This window comes from Protopterus annectens, chromosome 8.part1 (assembly GCF_019279795.1).
Source record: "Protopterus annectens isolate FY-2018-M chromosome 8.part1, PAN1.0, whole genome shotgun sequence".
Lineage (NCBI taxonomy): Eukaryota > Metazoa > Chordata > Ceratodontiformes > Protopteridae > Protopterus > Protopterus annectens.
In genome coordinates, this window is record NC_056742.1 from 490,988,500 (window position 1) to 491,008,008 (window position 19,509).

Consider the following 19,509-nt stretch of genomic DNA (forward strand, 5'->3'; position numbering starts at 1 on the left):
GGAGCATTAACCTAGAATCAAACTCAGAGTCAATCTAGGCAATGTATTTCTACCCTAAATTAATACATATATATGAATAAAAAATAAACATAAAAAATATATGTATATATCAATACATAACAATATCATTTATAGTATATGATCATATAAAATGCATTAAAAATGTAAAAATAAGATAATAAAAAACATATGCAATAACACAAATCTCATATTGAAGCAGACATAAACATCACAGATGCTTGCCTAACCATAACAATGCATATGAACCTTAAAACCTAACACACTAAAACAAAAAATACTAAAAATATCTGACACTAATTAATGAAAGGTATCTATATGTAAGAATGTTATTTATCAGATTTCAAAATGGGTTTAAGGGAAATGTGCTGATTAATGCCTGGAAATATATGAGCCCTGAGTTTAAAGATCCACTGTAACTCTGTGTTTTCAAGATGGTTCATATGATCTCCCCCTCTTTTGCTACAAGACACAGTTTGCAGCACCCTAAACCTAAAGGCATGTTGACCATGGGAAATAACATGTTTCACTAGCGCATTTTGTTCCTTCTTTTGTTTGATATCATAAACATGATTATATATTCTTTGTTTTAACTTCCTTTTAGTCAATCCTACATAAAAAGCCGGACATGTATCACATGTCGCTAAATATATAAGACTTTCTGTCTTACAAGTAGCATGAAACTTAGGTTTGAAAGCATAGTTAAATGATGGATGAACAAAAATCTGATCCTCAATAATGTATCTACACATATTACAATGCCTGCAGGGATAGGTGCCTAGCCCATTAACCTTGGTTACAACCAATCCATCATCTAACTTTGGGTTATGGCATAACAACCTTTTCAAATTTTTGTTATTGCTATATGCGAAACTTGGTTTGTTACCCACCAATCTCAGAGTCTGTTCATCTATAGTTAGTATTTTCCAATTGTTGCTAATGATATTCCTAACCGCTTTGTTGTCATTGGTATATGTGATAGTCAGTCTTACATAAGTACTATCAGTTCTGGGGCCTCTCTTGGATACATAATTCCCATGAGTTACTGAAATGGTTGTCCTATGATGGTCAAATACTTCGGACTTAACCCTTTGAATCATTCTTCTATCATAACCCCTCTCTAAAAATAAATTCTCCATCATATCTACCTGTTCCATTTTCATTGATTCTTCCTTACATATTCTATTCAGCCTTATGAACTGACTCTTCACTATTCCTGGGAAAACATGCCTGGGGTGCATACTATCAAAGCTTAAGAGCGTATTCTTCCAGCAGGCTTTCTTGTAGAGGGAGGATACTAATTTTCCATTCTGAATGCTTAAGCTCAAATCAAGGAAACTAATCTCTGTGTGGGAAGCTTCCATGGTAAATCTTAGAAAATCGGTCGTATTTTCAAGATAATTAAGAAAAACCTCGAACTCTTGTCTTGTCCCTTCCCACATTAGTATGTCATCCACAAATCTCTTGTAGATGACAACTTTCTTATATAGTGCATTATTAAACAAAAACTCTTTTTCCCAATGATATACCACCAAGTTGGTATAAGTATTGGCACATGACGTGCCCATTGCCACTCCCCATTTTTGGTGGTATAACAAATCCCTAAATGTAAATACATTATAGAACAAGACTAGATCCAGCAACTGACAAACTAAAATCTGTTTGTCATTGCTAAAATCAGTACTGGTAACAATAAGTTCTCTAATAGCCTGAATACCTATTTCATTAGGGATGCATGTGAAAAGATTTTTTACGTCAAGAGTAATTAATAAATGCCACACAACTTCTAAGTGAGTTTCAAGTTGTTCAAGTGAATCTAACAACTGATAGGTATCTTTTAAGATGGTAGGTACTTGAGTAACCAACGGTCTCAGTGTTCTTTCTATAAAGATGGAAATATTTTCCGTAGCCCAACCATCACCTGACACAATAGGTCGCATGGGTGGGGGATAAATACCTTTGTGCATTTTGGGTAACCCCTTGATGACAGGAATCTGGATGCATTCTTTGTGAAAAAAATCAAAAATCTCTCTAGTAATTTGTTTACACATCAACATATCATGTAGAGAATCATCTATAATCCTATGTATATAATTCAGGGTATCCATATCAATTGATGTATATATAGTTTCATCACTTAACATGTCAAGCATTCTTGTAACATAGTCATCAGTATTAAACAAGACCATCCCACCTCCTTTATCTGCTGGTCTAATTGTTAATGCATTAGCTTCAGACAAACATTTCAGTGAATCCCTTTCATCTTTGCTCATATTAAAATATGCACATTTCTTATGCCCATTGTAAAAATATTCATATAGATCACTTTCACACAATTTAATAAAACATTCAATGTGTGTAGGTAATGGAGATGAAAAAACACTCTTACATTTAAATTGCTCTAATTCATTATACACATTGGGTATAAACAAACATCGATTATTAAATAATAATTTAAGTGCTATTCTCCCCCCACACAATCTTAAATCTATACATAATTCATGTAGACTGCTGCCCTGGGAGGGAATAAAGGTTAACCCTCTATTAAGCAAGCTAACATCCGATGAAGAAAGCACAAACCTTGATAGGTTGAAAAATAAATTGTCTACTGTTTCCGCCAATGTCTTTGTTGGAACCTTTCTTCTGAATGCTTCCTCCGGTCCCAGCTGTCTGAATGGCCCCTCTGAGCCTTTTGTTTTCTTACCGGGTAAGGTAAAAATTGCTGGCCATGATCTAGCTGTGAGGAATGTTGTTTCGGTATCGCTCCAGTGTGATTACTTGCAGACTGATTTTTGTTTGCCTCTTGGTTCGGGAGAGGTGTATGTGTATTAACATCGCCTGCTGTGATGGATAAATCATCTGGCGGTGTGGCAAAGACGCCATCAAAACTGACGCTTAAAGCATCCGTTACAGTCCTATCCACTGTGGGAGTGGTTGCCCCATTGTCAATCACCGTGATGTCTGCAGATGTCGAATGGGGGTGTGTCCCTGCATCATCTGGGACCTGACTGACACGTCTCGGCCAAACAATCACATTCCCTGTAGAGAAATCACAATGATCCCTCTGTAGCTTACGGTGTTTAGTTAACTGTAGTCTATCGCTGTAAGAGCGTACCTGCATATATAAATTTTCTAATTTGCTCATACAGAGTTATGTTTGAAGCGTTCACGTATTTCTTTGTTCTGACGCTCTATTTTTGCCTTTAACTCTTGCTCAAGTGGAGTAAAATAATCAATTATCAGCTGTATATACTTGAAACTCAAATCAATGTTAAGCTCTTGCCATTGTTTCAGGAGATTGGGATGGCTGTCCCCATAGGTGGGCATGCACAAGACTCGCACGCCCCTGGGGCAATCCTGAAATGTAAGCAAGCTTCCACATGCACAAGACTCGCACGCCCCTGGGGCAATCCTGAAATGTAAGCAAGCTTCCACATGCACAAGACTCGCATGCCACTGGGGACAATCCTGAAATGTAAGCAAGCTTCCATATGCACAAGACTCGCATGCCCCGGGGGCAATCCTGAAATGTAAGCAAGCTTCCACATGCACAAGACTCGCACGCCCCGGGGACAATCCTGAAATGTAAGCAAGCTTCCACATGCACAAGACTCGCATGCCCCGGGGGCAATCCTGAAATGTAAGCAAGCTTCCACATGCACAAGACTCGCATGCCCCGGGGGCAATCCTGAAATGTAAGCAAGCTTCCACATGCACAAGACTCGCATGCCCCCGGGGACAATCCTGAAATGTAAGCAAGCTTCCACATGCACAAGACTCGCACACCCCGGGGACAATCCTGAAATGTAAGCAAGCTTCCACATGCACAAGACTCGCATGCCCCGGGGACAATCCTGAAATGTAAGCAAGCGTCCACATGCACAAGACTCGCATGCCCCTGGGGACAATCCTGAAATGTAAGCAAGCGTCCACATGCACAAGACTCGCATGCCCCTGGGGACAATCCTGAAATGTAAGCAAGCTTCCATATGCTTGCGCTGCCATACGAAGCGTTGAAATTTGTACAAATCATTCTCCAACTGTCTAATAGAAACACTGAATTGTTCAAAATTATCAATATTACTGTTCTCACGAGCAACCGCTGGAAGCTGCAGATCCAGAGCCAATAAAGGGTTATTGGCATTATTGATGAAATAATCCCATTTCTCTTTACTCATCCTCGTCTCTGGATTATATTCTAATTCCACCGGTACACTAGCCATATCGTGGGGTGGTGCGGTCATGAATGAGAAAAATCAATGAAGGAATACCGCAACACACATTCATAGAGATGTCACACTGGTCTGTAATCTTTGTGCTACAAGTGGTACGCACACATTCATAGAGATGTCACAGGTCTGTAATCTTTGTGCTACAAGTGGTATGCACACATTCATTATGGTAATCTTTGTGCTACAAGTGGTTATCACACATTCATAGAGATGTCACACAGGTCTGTAATCTTTGTGCTACAAGTGGTTATCACACATTCATAGAGATGTCACAGGTCTGTAATCTTTGTGCTACAAGTGGTATGCACACATTCATTATGGTAATCTTTGTGCTACAAGTGGTTATCACACATTCATAGAGATGTCACACAGGTCTGTAATCTCTGTGCTACAAGTGGTATGCACATTCATTATGGTAATCTTTGTGCTACAAGTGGTATGCACACATTCATTATGGTAATCTTTGTGCTACAAGTGGTTATCACACATTCATACAGATGTCACACAGGTCTGTAATCTTTGTGCTACAAGTGGTTATCACACATTCATAGAGATGTCACACAGGTCTGTAATCTCTGTGCTACAAGTGGTATGCACACATTCATTATGGTAATCTTTGTGCTACAAGTGGTATGCACACATTCATTATGGTAATCTTTGTGCTACAAGTGGTTATCACACATTCATAGAGATGTCACACAGGTCTGTAATCTCTGTGCTACAAGTGGTATGCACACATTCATTATGGTAATCTTTGTGCTACAAGTGGTTATCACACATTCATAGAGATGTCACACAGGTCTGTAATCTTTGTGCTACAAGTGGTTATCACACATTCATAGAGATGTCACACAGGACTGTAATCTTTGTGCTACAAGTGGTATGCACACATTCATTATGGTAATCTTTGTGCTACAAGTGGTTATCACACATTCATAGAGATGTCACACAGGTCTGTAATCTCTGTGCTACAAGTGGTATGCACACATTCATTATGGTAATCTTTGTGCTACAAGTGGTATGCACACATTCATTATGGTAATCTTTGTGCTACAAGTGGTTATCACACATTCATAGAGATGTCACACAGGTCTGTAATCTTTGTGCTACAAGTGGTTATCACACATTCATAAAGATGTCACACAGGACTGTAATCTTTGTGCTACAAGTGGTATGCACACATTCATTATGGTAATCTTTGTGCTACAAGTGGTTATCACACATTCATAGAGATGTCACACAGGTCTGTAATCTTTGTGCTACAAGTGGTTATCACACATTCATAGAGATGTCACACAGGTCTGTAATCTTTGTGCTACAAGTGGTATGCACATATTCATTACGGTGTCACACATTTACAGTCTGTGCAACATTCTACACACATATATATATATATATATATATATATATTGTATATCTATTTTAGATATATATATATATATATATATACACACACACACACATATATGCATAAACACACACAAAATTATTGGGGTGTCACACATAGGTCTGTAATATTTGTGCTACATGTGGTATGCACACATTAAATGGGGTGTTGCAAATATCTGGAATCTTTGTCCTACACAGGTTCATAGGATGATGCTAAGCTATTGGCCCAGAGGCCCTTATATGCTTAGCCAAGAATTTTGTCCATGTTCCCTCAAAGTCAGCATCTGTTTCCCCTGTCCAGCAGGGACACAGGTGGGATCCCAGGGGTTTATTTCTAGTCATCCAAGTTCCTCTTAAAGAGGGCTAGAGAGGTACTCTGCTTAACATGGAGAGGGAGTCTATTCCACAGACAAGGGAGTCTCTGAGACACAAATTTATCCACCAACAAGTTCTATTAATGCCACAGAGCAGGTTAAGGCTCTGTGTGAGGGTTGCACAAGTGGAGTTTGCCTTACGGATATGCAGCAACTCCATCAAGGCTGAGTCTGCAATGGCCTTGTATACCACACACAGGTAACCTCTGAGCACTCTATATGAGACTGAGTAGAGGGACAGGATTTTTAGCCTATCTGTATAGGATACGTGTTTGAGACCCTGGATTTTCCTGGTCAGGAATCTCTGTGGTCTATCCAACTGCTGCATGTGCTTGGCAAGGTACCTGCTGAAGGAGGCACTGTACTCGATAATGGATCTGATAAGGGAGGAGTACAGGGATGTTATGACCTCCTTGTTCCTGGATTAAATACCCTTATTTATGAGGTGGGCCATGTAGAAAGGCTTCCATACAACAGAGGCAACGTGGTGGTCAAAAGTCAAGTTACTATCAACCTGGGTACCAAAGTCCATCACGACTAACTGCATGCTTAGTACATTATTAATGTCATAATTAGTGGGGGTGACATTTTCCCCAAAGGGGATAATGATGCATTTCTTGGCATTCAGTCTGACGCCATGCTTCTGGCACCAGTCATTAGTTTGGGTAAGGCTCTCTTGGAGGATGTTCATATCACTAGGGGAATTTAAGACAGCTCCCAGCTTGCAGTCATCTGCAAACTTGGTCAGTAACAGACCCTGGTTTTGGCTTGCACCTCAGTAAAGTACATCCCAAACAGTAGAGGCCCCAAGACCGATCCTTGGGGTACACTGCTACGGGTCTACTGCAAGAGGTGGCTTCCCCTACTTTGACTGACTGGGTTCTATCAGTGAGCCAGTTAGCTACTCATCTAGTAACATATGAGTTGATGCCTAGCTGGGAGAGTATCTATTATGGCCTAGTGGGGAATAGTGTCAAAGGCTTTAGTAGACGGTGGACACAGTCTTCCCCTCATCCATGGCTTTCATGACCGTTTCGAAGAAGTCGACCAAGTTTAACAAGCATGACCTCCCTTTGACAAAACTAAACTGTGTGGGGTCAAGCATTTGGAGGTTGCCAATGTCTTTGTTTTTAAGGTCCATGATAATGCGTTCCATGGCCTTGCAGATCAGGCTAGTTAGGCTGATGGGCCTATAATTGCCTGGGTCAGTGGATGCTCCACCTTTGTGTAGAGGAATGACAGTGGTTGTCCTCCATTAAGCTGGGATGAAGCCGGTGCTCAGGCTTTGGTTGAACAGGGTGTCTAATGGAGCTGAGAGCTCATGCCAGAGTTCATGTAGGATACAGCCAGGGATACACACATTCACTGGGCTGTCACACACATCTGTAATCTTTGTGCTACATGTGGTATGCACACATTCATTCTGTTGTCAGACACACCTGTAATCTTTGTGCTACATGTGGTATGCACACATTCACTGGGCTGTCACACACACCTGTAATCTTTGTGCTACATGTGGTATGCACACATTCACTGGGCTGTCACACACACCTGTAATCTTTGTGCTACATGTGGTATGCACACATTCACTGGGCTGTCACACACACCTGTAATCTTTGTGCTACATGTGGTATGCACACATTCACTGGGCTGTCACACACAACTGTAATCTTTGTGCTACATGTGGCATGCACACATTCACTGGGCTGTCACACACATCTGTAATCTTTGTGCTACATGTGGCATGCACACATTCACTGGGCTGTCACACACATCTGTAATCTTTGTGCTACATGTGGTATGCACACATTCACTGGGCTGCCACACACATCTGTAATCTTTGTGCTACATGTGGTATGCACACATTCACTTTGGAGCCTCCCTCAGTTTGCAAAAGGGTGTACTTCTTCTTTGGGAGCTCAAAAGGAAAAATATGGAGGCTGAGGGTGGGTCAGAGAAATGTTTACATTAGTATGGTCCTGGGTCCTTCTTTGGAGAAGATATACAGTCAAATACTGAGGGCCCTACCATAGAGGATCGTGTCTCACAGTGTGTGTGGGCATTGGGTAAGAGGAGATGCCCAACACCGTCTGCCTATGCTCAAACATATGCAAGGAGAGCCTGAGCCATGCCATTCTGTAAAGACCTGTACCTGAGCCTGCTGTCCAGCCACTGCATAACACAGTCACAAATACAATTAAAGCCCACTACAGAACATGCAGGTAAGAGTCTTAACTAGTCCCCACCCCCCCAAGGAGGAAGGAGGACCAAAAGGTTTTCCAGTGCCTGACCTACTAAGAACTGGAAGAGAATCTGCAGAAGTCAACCAAAGTAACTTAAATTCCAATGAGGCAAAGAAGATCCCTGTCCAAACCTTCAGGTACCTTATCTGGCGTCTAAGTACTAAAGTGCTGTGATAGAAGACAAGACAGAGCATCTAACAGGACACTTAGGCTCTTCACTCCACTCAGAAGGGTGCCTACAGAAGGGATCTGCCTTCTTGAGAGCAGAAGTGGCACTTGGATGCTTTCAGGCTGCAAAAAACAGCTTCTTTTTGCTTAACAGCAAAAAAAAAAAAAAAAAGGCAGCGTCACAGTGGGGGAGGTTGGATGATCCAGGGCTTCTTATCCTTGTTCCCTAAATACTTACTTAGACAGGAGGAGCAAGCGAAGTTGGGATGGTGGCAGGCCAGTTTATAAAAGACTTTATACGCCAGAGTGTTTCTTTAAAGGAGTAGGTTATCTTGGGAGCATTCTAGGTAGACGATAACCTTATTGACATTAGAGTTAAGGGCCTTCCAGTCATATGGGTCCTCACAGTCTCTTTACCATGACATGAAGGAAAGGGGAGAACCTTCCTTAAACTCATCTACAGGATAGGTGGGCACAGCACTAGAGGCTGGATGATGGACTCTTGATGCTTTGTGTCCAGCAGCACAGAGAATGGAGGAGGCCTACACAGATCCCAATACTGTGTCAGTCCATGGTCCTTAACAGTGCGCTTCTGCAATGAAGACTGTCCCAACACATTTTAAACAAGAGTAAGAAATTCAGGGCCTGATGCAGAAAGCTTTAAGGAACTGTTCGCACCCTGGACATGTCAGTTCTGCTAGAGCTTGGGGGAGGGGTTCTGAAGAGAAGATTCTCTGATCCAGAGTGCAAACAGCAACTTCTGGCTGGAGTTTTCTAGGGGGTGTTTCCTGGGAATAGGTTAACTGCTGATGAACTTTGGGTGCTTGACACAGGGGGAGGTTACCTTTACATTCAGGATGCACTGAGTCCATGTCTCTCTCTCTCTTTCCCCTCATCACTCTCACTGACAAAGGACAGGTTTTAGACCAACTATTTGTTAGTCAACGAAAAACCAGCAGCACACCAAGTCTACAAGGCCAAGTTAAGGACAGACTTACCTGCTGACTGATGTACAACTTCCTCTTTGTTCATGTTCACGTAGTATTGTGGAACCAGCCTGAGGTCATATAAGGGATCATCTTGTTGATCCCCGTGCTGTTCACTCTTAACTGCCCCACCTCTTACAATAAGCTGCGAAGTGGGCCTTAAGTTGTTCCATGCTGCACCTTCAGCTAGGTAGGGTGAAATGTCGGCAGGTGTTACAAAGCTTCAAGTTGTGCTCCTCCCTCTTCCAGTACAGACAATCCTGGGACATGTTCTGTGATCTGATCTAGTGACTGTGCAAGCGTGCACATAGTCACGCATGCACACACACGCATAGAGAGAGAGACATTTGATGACCTGGACATTCTAGGCATCAAATTTGAAGTCTTTTGCATTCCAAAGGGTGGGTTTAAGATCTAAAATTTAAGTAAGTCTAAAAAAGAAATGACAGCTGAAGCAGCTATGCATGACCTCTCAGTCTAGGACTGATGTTGTGTCAGGTACTGACCACAGAAGTGCATACCCTTGGATGGAGAAGACGGAGAGAAACAGCTGACCTGGAGGCAGAAGCCAGGGCTATCCCAATCGTATGCCCTTTGAGAACTTTTAATATCAGATTTGATTGAGCCTTTCCTGCAACATTCTAAGAAAATAAAGCATCTACTTAACTGAAAAAATTAGAACTCTGCAGTCAGATGTCTGAAAATATGCTAGCAAGAGCCACAGAAAGCATGCATCCATGCACACATGAACTCACTGGTACCCAAACTCCATTAGGAGCACAAGCCTTGGCTCCCTCACATGTGACCCAACAGACAACAATATCACTAATCAGCATAACCACTCTCTTCCTGCTTCATGGACTGTTTAGTGGGTCCAGTTATAACCATGTCAAGCCAACATCCACCCCACTGACAAATTCACAGTCCTCTTATTTTGAAACGTACAATTACACAAACATGGTTATACTAAACAGACACAGTTACACAGATAAACTCATTTCCATTACAATTATCTATCACTTTACCTGTGACATCTGTGCTACCAAGTCTCCACAACTCCAGGTGATCTGGGAACTGAAACAGAAGTAGCTTAGCCTTCTTGGCACAGGAAACAAAGCGACGCTGAGAATAAAAATAAAACAAAGACAAAAAAAATCAACAATGTGGCTAGTAATGATCAACAGAACTTCATACTGTCCATCTTCAATGATCACCTCAGAAAAATGTGTGGTACCCTCAGATGCAAAATTATTTTTTGGCATCTCTAGGAAACAGAACTACAGCTGTGGTAGGAGCTTTCCATAACTGCAGATAAGATAGCAGCTGGCTCAACTTCCATTTATATTTTTAACCGACTTTCTCCTACTTGGATATCAGCAGTACACGGAGGATGTCCACCAATGCCAATGTTTCAGAACATAAGTGGGATTGGGAGAGTTATCCAGTAGTGACTCAACTTAAAATCCAAATCACCTCTCCAGTCACTAGGTGAGTCCAGAGAAAGGATGGTGCTTGGAAGGGGCAGTGGGAAGATGGCAGATAAAGTGACTGTTGTATGCATCCCAAACCTGGGATACGCAAATAGTATGCATCCCAAACCTGGGATACGCCAAAGAACAGAATAATGAGTGGTAAGTTAGTATGCATCCCAAACCTGGGATACGCAAAGGAACAGAATAAGGAGTGGTGAGTTAGTACGCATCCCAAACCTGGGATACGCAAAGGAACAGAATAAGGAGTGGTGAGTTACTATGCATCCCAAACCTGGGATATGCAAATAGTACACATCCCAAACCTGGGATACGCAAAGGAACAGAATAATGAGTGGTGAGTGGGTGGGAAATTAAGGCTGCATCAAAGTCGGACTAAACTTTATTGTCATTTACAGCTACACATGTGTAGCCTACATGAAATTTCGTGCATCAGCTCAGTTCCTGAGATTACAAAGGAAAGTGAAACAGCACATACAAGCAGAGGAATAAATATAACTAACAAATACAATACTACTCCCAATACATGCAAGAAAGAACAGAGACATTTACCAACACTCGTATATGAAAAGAATACCCTCCCCTGATTTAAATTAACTACCCTATTTAAAATAATACAAAACACACTACAGATTGAAATGCCCAAGTTATTTGCTTAATATTGCACTTGAGTGGGTTAAATAATACCAACTAGGGATATAAAAAAAATACTGCACTTACTTGGAATACAAGTATATATTGCAAAAATAAATAAACATTGACTTAAGTGTCCAGACCCCTGGGACTAGTGCCAGAGTTCAGAAGTCTAATCACTGTGGGCTAGAAACTGTTACTGAATTTTGCAGTCCTGCAGAGAATTCTGCGATATCTCCTGCCTGATGCTTAAACAGTCCATGCACAGGATGCATGTTGTCCTGTATTATTTTGGTGGCCTTTCGGAGGCTTCTTGCAGAATAAAGATGTTGTATTGATGGAAGTCTGGAACATGTTACCTTCTCTGCAACCCTCACCACTCTTTGTAGTCCCCTCCTTTCTGTAACTGTGCAGCTTCCAAACCACACTGTGAAGTTGCAGGTGAGGATGCTCTCTACTGCACCTCTACAGAAGATGGAGAGAATATGAGGTGGAAGCTTAGCTTTTTCCAGCCTTCTTAAAAAATTGGAGTATTGACGCACTTTCTTGACCAGTTGGCTGGTGTTTCCCGATCACGAAAGATCCACTGATGTATGTGCACCCAGGAATTTCTACTCTTAACCTTCCCCACACTCTCTCCATTGATCCTGAGCACTGGGTGGCTTGTTCTCCTTTTCCTGAAGTTGATGATGATCTCTTTGGTCTTGTTTACTTTCAGGTCAAGTTTGTCCTCCTTGCACCAACTGCTTAGATGCGCCACCTCCTCTCTGTATGCCCTTTCATCCTTCTTTGTGATGAGCCTCACGACTGTGGTGTCATCAGCAAACTTGATGATATGGTTGGACTTGTGCTTAGCATAGCGGTCATGGGTCAGGATGGTGAATAACAGTGGGCTGAAAACACATCCCTGTGGAACCCAGGTGTTAATCGTGATGTACTTTGATGTGCTCTTACCTCAACACACCCTCTGTGGTTCTCAATCAGGAAGTCCTGGATCCAGTTAGAGACATGTTTACCAATTCCAAAATGTGCCAGTTTTTCTATCAGCTGCATTGGTACCACTGTATTACATGCAGAGCTGAAGTCTGTGAACAGCATCCTCACAAAGTCATCAGTGAATATACTTAAATATCTACAAAAATGCAACGTTCCTAACATATCTGTAACTTCATCATATTACTCAGTGTTGCAGTCATGACATCAGGGAAGACTCCTAGAGCTCACAGCTCAGTGGATGGCTGGCCCTGAGTGGGATGGAGAGCAAGAACACCCAGAAGGATGGCCCATGGTTTAAGAAGTTATGGCATGACAGCCAGGTAGCTGCTTCCAAAATGACCCAAGTGTCTGCACCTCTGGTGGCTGCAGCAGTTCTAGCTGCATGGGCTTTGACATGTCCAGGAACAGCTCTGCCATGACAGGAAATAACAAAAGCAAAACACAGTGCACTAGATGTTTAGAAAATGTCTGCATTCTGTTTGCTCATCAGCTCTCCCTCCCTGTTCTTTGGGAGTAAGACTTCTGATCTATCCAAGTAAACTCTCAATTACATATGCACATCCCCCCAAAAAATAATAAATAAATAAAACTGTTTCTTCTCAGTTTTGTGGATTTGGAAAGAAGGCAGAGAGGTTAATGGCCTGGTATGCAATGGGTCTTTGCCCTTGTGAAAACTCAAAAATGGCTGTTTGCATAATGAAGAATGCAGTTCTGAAATCCTTCCTAAAGGTAAGGATGCAGTTCTGAAATCCTTCCTAAAGGTAAGGATGCAGCTCTGAAATCCTTCCTAAAGGTAAGGATGCAGCTCTGAAATCCTTCCTAAAGGTAAGGATGCAGCTCTGAAATCCTTCCTAAAGGTAAGGATGCAGCTCTGAAATCCTTCCTAAAGGTAAGGATGCAGCTCTGAAATCCTTCCTAAAGGTAAGGATGCAGCTCTGAAATCCTTCCTAAAGGTAAGGATGCAGCTCTGAAATCCTTCCTAAAGGTAAGACTGCAGTTCTGAAATCCTTCCTAAAGGTAATCATGATTAAAAAAGGTGAACTTTTGAAAATGGTAACTGAAGGGTGAGGAAGCAGTTAGCTTTAAGGGTGCCAAGGTGAGTTCTTCCAAGAACAACAGAGAGCTGAGATCAGCAGGAGACAGAGTGCAGTAGTGCAAAAATTCAAGTCATGCTCGAGTCTTGGCGAGCACCTTCACATGGCGTATCCTGTTTTCACAAAGTCTCACCAAGATGACGCTACTATATCGAATGTATTTATATACATATACCAAGAAGAGAGGTGGGTTAAAAAGTTAAAAAAAAAAAGACAGCTGGGCGCAGTCGTCCCAGGATTAAAAAAGTGTGCAATCCTGGCATACGCACTGGTCCCAGGACCAGAAAAGAAGTGTAGAATCTTCAGGACACAAACATTCCTACAACAGGGTTAGGCCAGTCCCAAAAGGAAGAACCCCCCCCCCCAACTTTGCAGAAGGAGGAAGTAGTTCACTAAAACTGACGGAACAAAACAGCCATAAAGATGACGGAGTATAAAAGTGAGTATATTACTGTGGATAAGGAAGAAAGTATGCATTGTTTATTTATTTTATTTATTTATTTAACATTTGTTGACCGGGAAAGTCTGACTAGGTTCCACAGATCCTGTTTTTAGCGGAGGCCCGGGGAGAAATGCTCCAGAACTTGTTACTGCTATGCAAGTATTACTGTGGACAAGAAAGAAAGTATGCATTGTTACTGCAATGCAAGTATTACTGTGGACAAGAAAGAAAGTATGCATGGTTACTGCTAAGCAAGTATTACTGTGGACAAGAAAGAAAGTATGCATGGTTACTGCTAAGCAAGTATTACTGTGGACAAGAAAGAAAGTATGCATTGTTACTGCTATGCAAGTATTACTGTGGATAAGGAAGAAAGTGTGCATTGTTACTGCTAAGCAAGTATTACTGTGGATAAGGAAGAAAGTATGCATTGTTACTGCTATGCAAGTATTACTGTGGATAAGGAAGAAAGTGTGCATTGTTACTGCTATGCAAGTATTACTGTGGATAAGGAAGAAAGTATGCATTGTTACTGCTATGCAAGTATTACTGTGGATAAGGAAGAAAGTATGCATTGTTACTGCTATGCAAGTATTACTGTGGATAAGGAAGAAAGTGTGCATTGTTACTGCTAAGCAAGTATTACTGTGGATAAGGAAGAAAGTATGCATTGTTACTGCTATGCAAGTATTACTGTGGATAAGGAAGAAAGTGTGCATTGTTACTGCTATGCAAGTATTACTGTGGATAAGGAAGAAAGTATGCATTGTTACTGCTATGCAAGTATTACTGTGGATAAGGAAGAAAGTATGCATTGTTACTGCTATGCAAGAAGCCCAGAATTTCCACACAAAGGATATGCAGAAAAAATAAAGAGAAATTAAAGGGAAAAAAAACACTTGCACAAGAAAACACACCAAATACTTCAATGAAAAATATGAATTCATTAGTACAATAGATTTATGAAAAACACTGCGCAGATGAATGACCTTTGGGCCACCTGAAAAAGAAATGACAGAGGGAATGTGAAAATATAAGGAACAAAACCCAGAGATTTTGAAGTTATAAAATGAAAAACTGGCATGAGAAAGAAAGAGATCTGGTATAGTGCAATATTCATACAAAGGAGAAAGAAACTAATCCTTACAAAAAAGCAGCTCCAATGATATATAGAAAGAAAAACAGGCAAAGGCACCCAGGTATGGAATGTTTTACAATTCACAAAAAAAAAAAAAAAAAAAAACAGGGAGTGTAGACAGGAGTAGAAAACAAAGGGGGAATGTAGACATGAGGATTAGTTAGGTAGAAATTAAATAAATAGAAACTGAAGTCGAAGTTATGGATCATCTATAAAGTGAAGGATTTTGTGCAGAGAATCCAACACAGGCAATGTCGCAGCATGATAGAATTACGGGTCCAGAGATTAAAAAGCAACAGGTAGAGCAGGAGGCATCAGAAGATTTGCAACATGATGATGCCTGGAGCCTTCGGTAGGTGACCAGTACAAAAGTCCAGCTGAAGGTGCAAGGTAAGGGAAGGAGCAGGAAAGGCGATAGATTCTGCCACAGTTAACGTTATAGAGTGATGGGCCAAAAGGTTCCCAAATGAAGCAGGCTGCATCTGAAGAGGGCATGCATAAGAAAACTTTCTGGAACCTTCTGTAGATTACTTGTAGGACAAAGCAAAAATACTCTCAATCCAGAAGAAAATGATTTATGAGATGACCTGTTTGATTTAATAGAGATGAACATACATATTAAGATAGATGAAAGAAACAGAATGTAAAGAAGCCCTAAAATGTTAGAAGATTGTTAAAACAGATTAACACAGTAAATTGGGACTATTAAGAGAAATTCATGTGATGTAGCAGAAGTAGAGAGAATACATTATTAAAAAGCTAGACTAATAACAGAAAGGGTTACCATAAAAAAACAAAGGAAAACAAGGAGATAAGTAAAACACCACAGTGGAAGCACTGAATACAGAAAACTATAAAGCAATTAAGATAAGAAGTATCACTGTTAGAAGAAGAATATAGAAAAGGGAGTGGATCATCAAAAACACAGAAAAATAGATGTGGAAAAAGCAACACAGAGCATGAAAAGAGACCAAGATAGTGTCAATAATAAACCGAAAACATCAGCACAGGCGGAAAAACGTAGAAAGTATTATATAAATATAAAGAAAAAGTATAAAAAAGCCATTTATTGATGATCCAAAAGATTTTGTAGATAATTGGGAAATGAAGCAAAAGGAATAAGAAGCGCCACCACAAAAAGAAATGTATTTAGAAGGATGCTGCTGAACATACCAAAGACACCTAACGGGAAGCATTAAATGAAACAATAAGGAGCTCTAATGTAAATGATATAAAGTGGGATTAACAAATGGCCAGAGAAATTGCGGAAAAAATTTAAGAAAAGATCCTAACTGAAAAACCACAGGCCCAGATGCAGTACCTAACTTTTGGGTAAAAGCATCCACATCTTTACACAAAGATTTAGCCCAGAATAAGAATCACTCACATGTACATTCCAACAGGGGCACCACCCTGGATATCAACAGGGGGGACGGGACTACTCCTCAAGAGTGAACCTGCAAGTCATTCTAAAAACTACAGCCCAATAACTTGCCTTCCATCAATATAAAAGTTATACACTGTAACTGATGCAGAGTTTATAGTTATTTAGAAAAAATTCAATCATGGAAATAGAACAAATGGATGACAAAAGAAAACCATATGGAAAAAAAGATCATTTGTTGCTAAATAAAATCATAATGAAGAATTGTAAAAAGGGGAAGAATCCAGGTATGGCAATGGACAGACTACAAAAGAAAGCATTTGAAAGCATCTCATATTCATGGCTAAAGTAGTGCTTAGAGATGTATACGATACACCCTACACTGATCAATTGCATCACAGTGACCATGAAACAGTGGCAAACCACAGTTGAGCCATGGAAAAGAGCAAATTACTACTTGAGAGATTGAAATTCATATGGGAATATTCCAGGGTGATTCTTTGTCACTGTTGCTGTTTTGTCTTATCCTTAACCTATTCAGCTGTTTAACATATTAGGTCTTTGTTACAATTTGTCTCCCAGAAAGCAACCTTGTCTAAAGACTTTCCATCTACTTTTTGTAGATGGCTGTATAAATCAGATAATGAGTTGAAAGCACGACTACAAATATATCAAACCTTCTCAGACGATACAAGAATGGCATTTGTTCTAGATAAATGTGCAAAAGCAACATTTAAAACACAAAAGCTGCAGCACCAAGAAACTATCAACCTACATCAGGAATGTGATATAAAGGAACTTGAGCAGGAGAGAGTGTATAAATACATTGGAATATATGAAAGATCATTACTAAAACATGAACAAATGTGACTAAAGCTTAGCAAGGAATATTTCAGAAGACTAAAACTAATATTGGAAACTGCCTTGACATCTAGGGGAAAAAATCAAGCTATAAGTCAATGTATTCTTCCTGTTCTAACTTACAATTTTGGGGTGATCGATTGGCCCCAAAAATTATTGTATGAGGTGGACAGAAAAACAATAAAAATGATTTATGCTTATCAAATGATATATAAAAAATCACTGTATACCAAGATTATATATTCCTTGCACTGAAGGGGGTATGGAACTTCCTGAAACTGATTACATGTGTAGATCTGCAATCTATAGACTATGTAAATATTTGATGACTCCATCAGATCCTAACATAGTGAAAGTTTTAAAAACATGGAGAAGAAGTCTAGATGACATCTTTGCTTGGTTTAGCAGAAGCATTTCAGTGTCAAGTGGAAATGGAAATTCAAACCAGATGCAAACAAAAATCAGATAGCAAGTGAATACGCCAAAACACAAAAGAAGGAATATAAGGAGGAGCAGATAAGAAGGAAAGATGTGGAAAATTCATAAGTACTGTGGCAAGAACAGCCATTTCCTGGAGCCACCTCTCGATGACTAGGATTTGACACAGGATTGGTTAAGGAGACGTGAACTGAAACTAAATAATGAAAGTTAATAATGGTGGCCCACGACAATGGACTACGTACACGTTGGTCTACAAAATCCATTGAACACGTGGGAGAAACAGGTAAATACAAGTTCTGTTAAAAATGAAGTGGAAAGCGTCACAGATCTTGTTGCTGGATGTGTACACTGAAAGGCACAATAATGTGGTAAGACGATTGCGTTAAACATTGTGCAAACACTACAATATAGAAGTAGCTAAGAAGCACTGGAAACATGAGCCACAACGCATTAGAGAATGATGAGTTTATATCACATGGGATCACCATTACCAACAGTTCAAAAAAACAGATGCGGGAAAAACAGAAACAATAGTCCATGAAAAAGGGCAAAAGTAACGATCACCGAAACTGCCACATCAAGTGATTACAGCGCCCAACGGACAGAAAGACACAAAATCATAAAATATTAGATTCGCAGGCAGAAATGAGAGCAATGTGGAAGAAAGATATCCAGAGAGTTCCCCACAGTCATTGGAGCAGCGGATACAATGAATAATTTACAGTTGTACTTAGATATGCTATCAATACATTTAATTCCATATGAAATACAGGAAGAGGTAATGATGTGCCCATTGTGGGTGCTGAGAAGAGCAATTTTGGCTAACATCAAACACTGAAACAGTTCTAATTTCATGAACTGTAATCATACCCTGACTTAGGATTGGGGGGTCCACTCCTGTCATGGTATTCGAAACCCGAAAGTCTTGGAGAAATTAAACCTGCAGTAGATGCCTCTCTTGGTGGTCTAATATGCAACACCTCCTTGAGGAACGGATTAACTGGAAGCTGTGACAAGATTGGAAAGTACAGTGGCAAGCAAGCTGAAATGGTTCCCTCAAAGAGGCATAAAACAATACTTGTATGTAGGTAGGAGAGAACCACAGATACCTATGTAAAAACTAGCTCCTGATCTTTGGAAAGACACCAGGAGGAGAAACTTTCATTTCAGTAGGTTAAATTTCCTTACGTTGGGTCTCCTACATTCATTTGTAACATTTAGCACATCCTCTGAGAACATGTGCATGGATGTGACATGTGCTACACCTTAGCTGTCAGTCTTAACAGTCCTCAGGTGTGGATGCAGCAGGGATCCTTTGCACTGGGCAAGTCTGCCACATATTCCGGCAATGGCTTGGTTTTGTCCTTTCCATGCTCAGCAGGAGGAAGAACCAATGTTGCCTTTAGTGTAGAATCAAAGGTCTTGAACTGGCTACAAATCTATAAAAAGGAACCATCAATCGCATTTTTGGCTGCTTCTTTATCTTCTGTAACATCCTGGGGATTAGTACCTCGCACAGCAGGAAGGAGTAGGCATTCCCCTTGCTTTCTAACTTAACACAACTGTGTCACCATCTGTGAGAACACTTAGTGTCTCCAGAGTCCAAATTTACTTGAAATC

The 19,509-nt window shown here is 40.5% G+C and overlaps 1 protein-coding gene across 3 annotated transcripts in view; it reads right to left on the minus strand.

The window, feature by feature from the left end:
- Positions 1-19,509, minus strand: part of UTP4 (UTP4 small subunit processome component) — an 881,210-nt gene that overhangs the window by 396,997 nt on the left and 464,704 nt on the right. For all 3 annotated transcript variants that reach the window (XM_044082023.1, XM_044082022.1, XM_044082025.1), the window contains one exon: positions 10,436-10,532. In XM_044082023.1, coding sequence (XP_043937958.1) covers positions 10,436-10,532 — 97 coding nt within the window. The remainder of the gene's footprint in view (positions 1-10,435; positions 10,533-19,509) is intronic.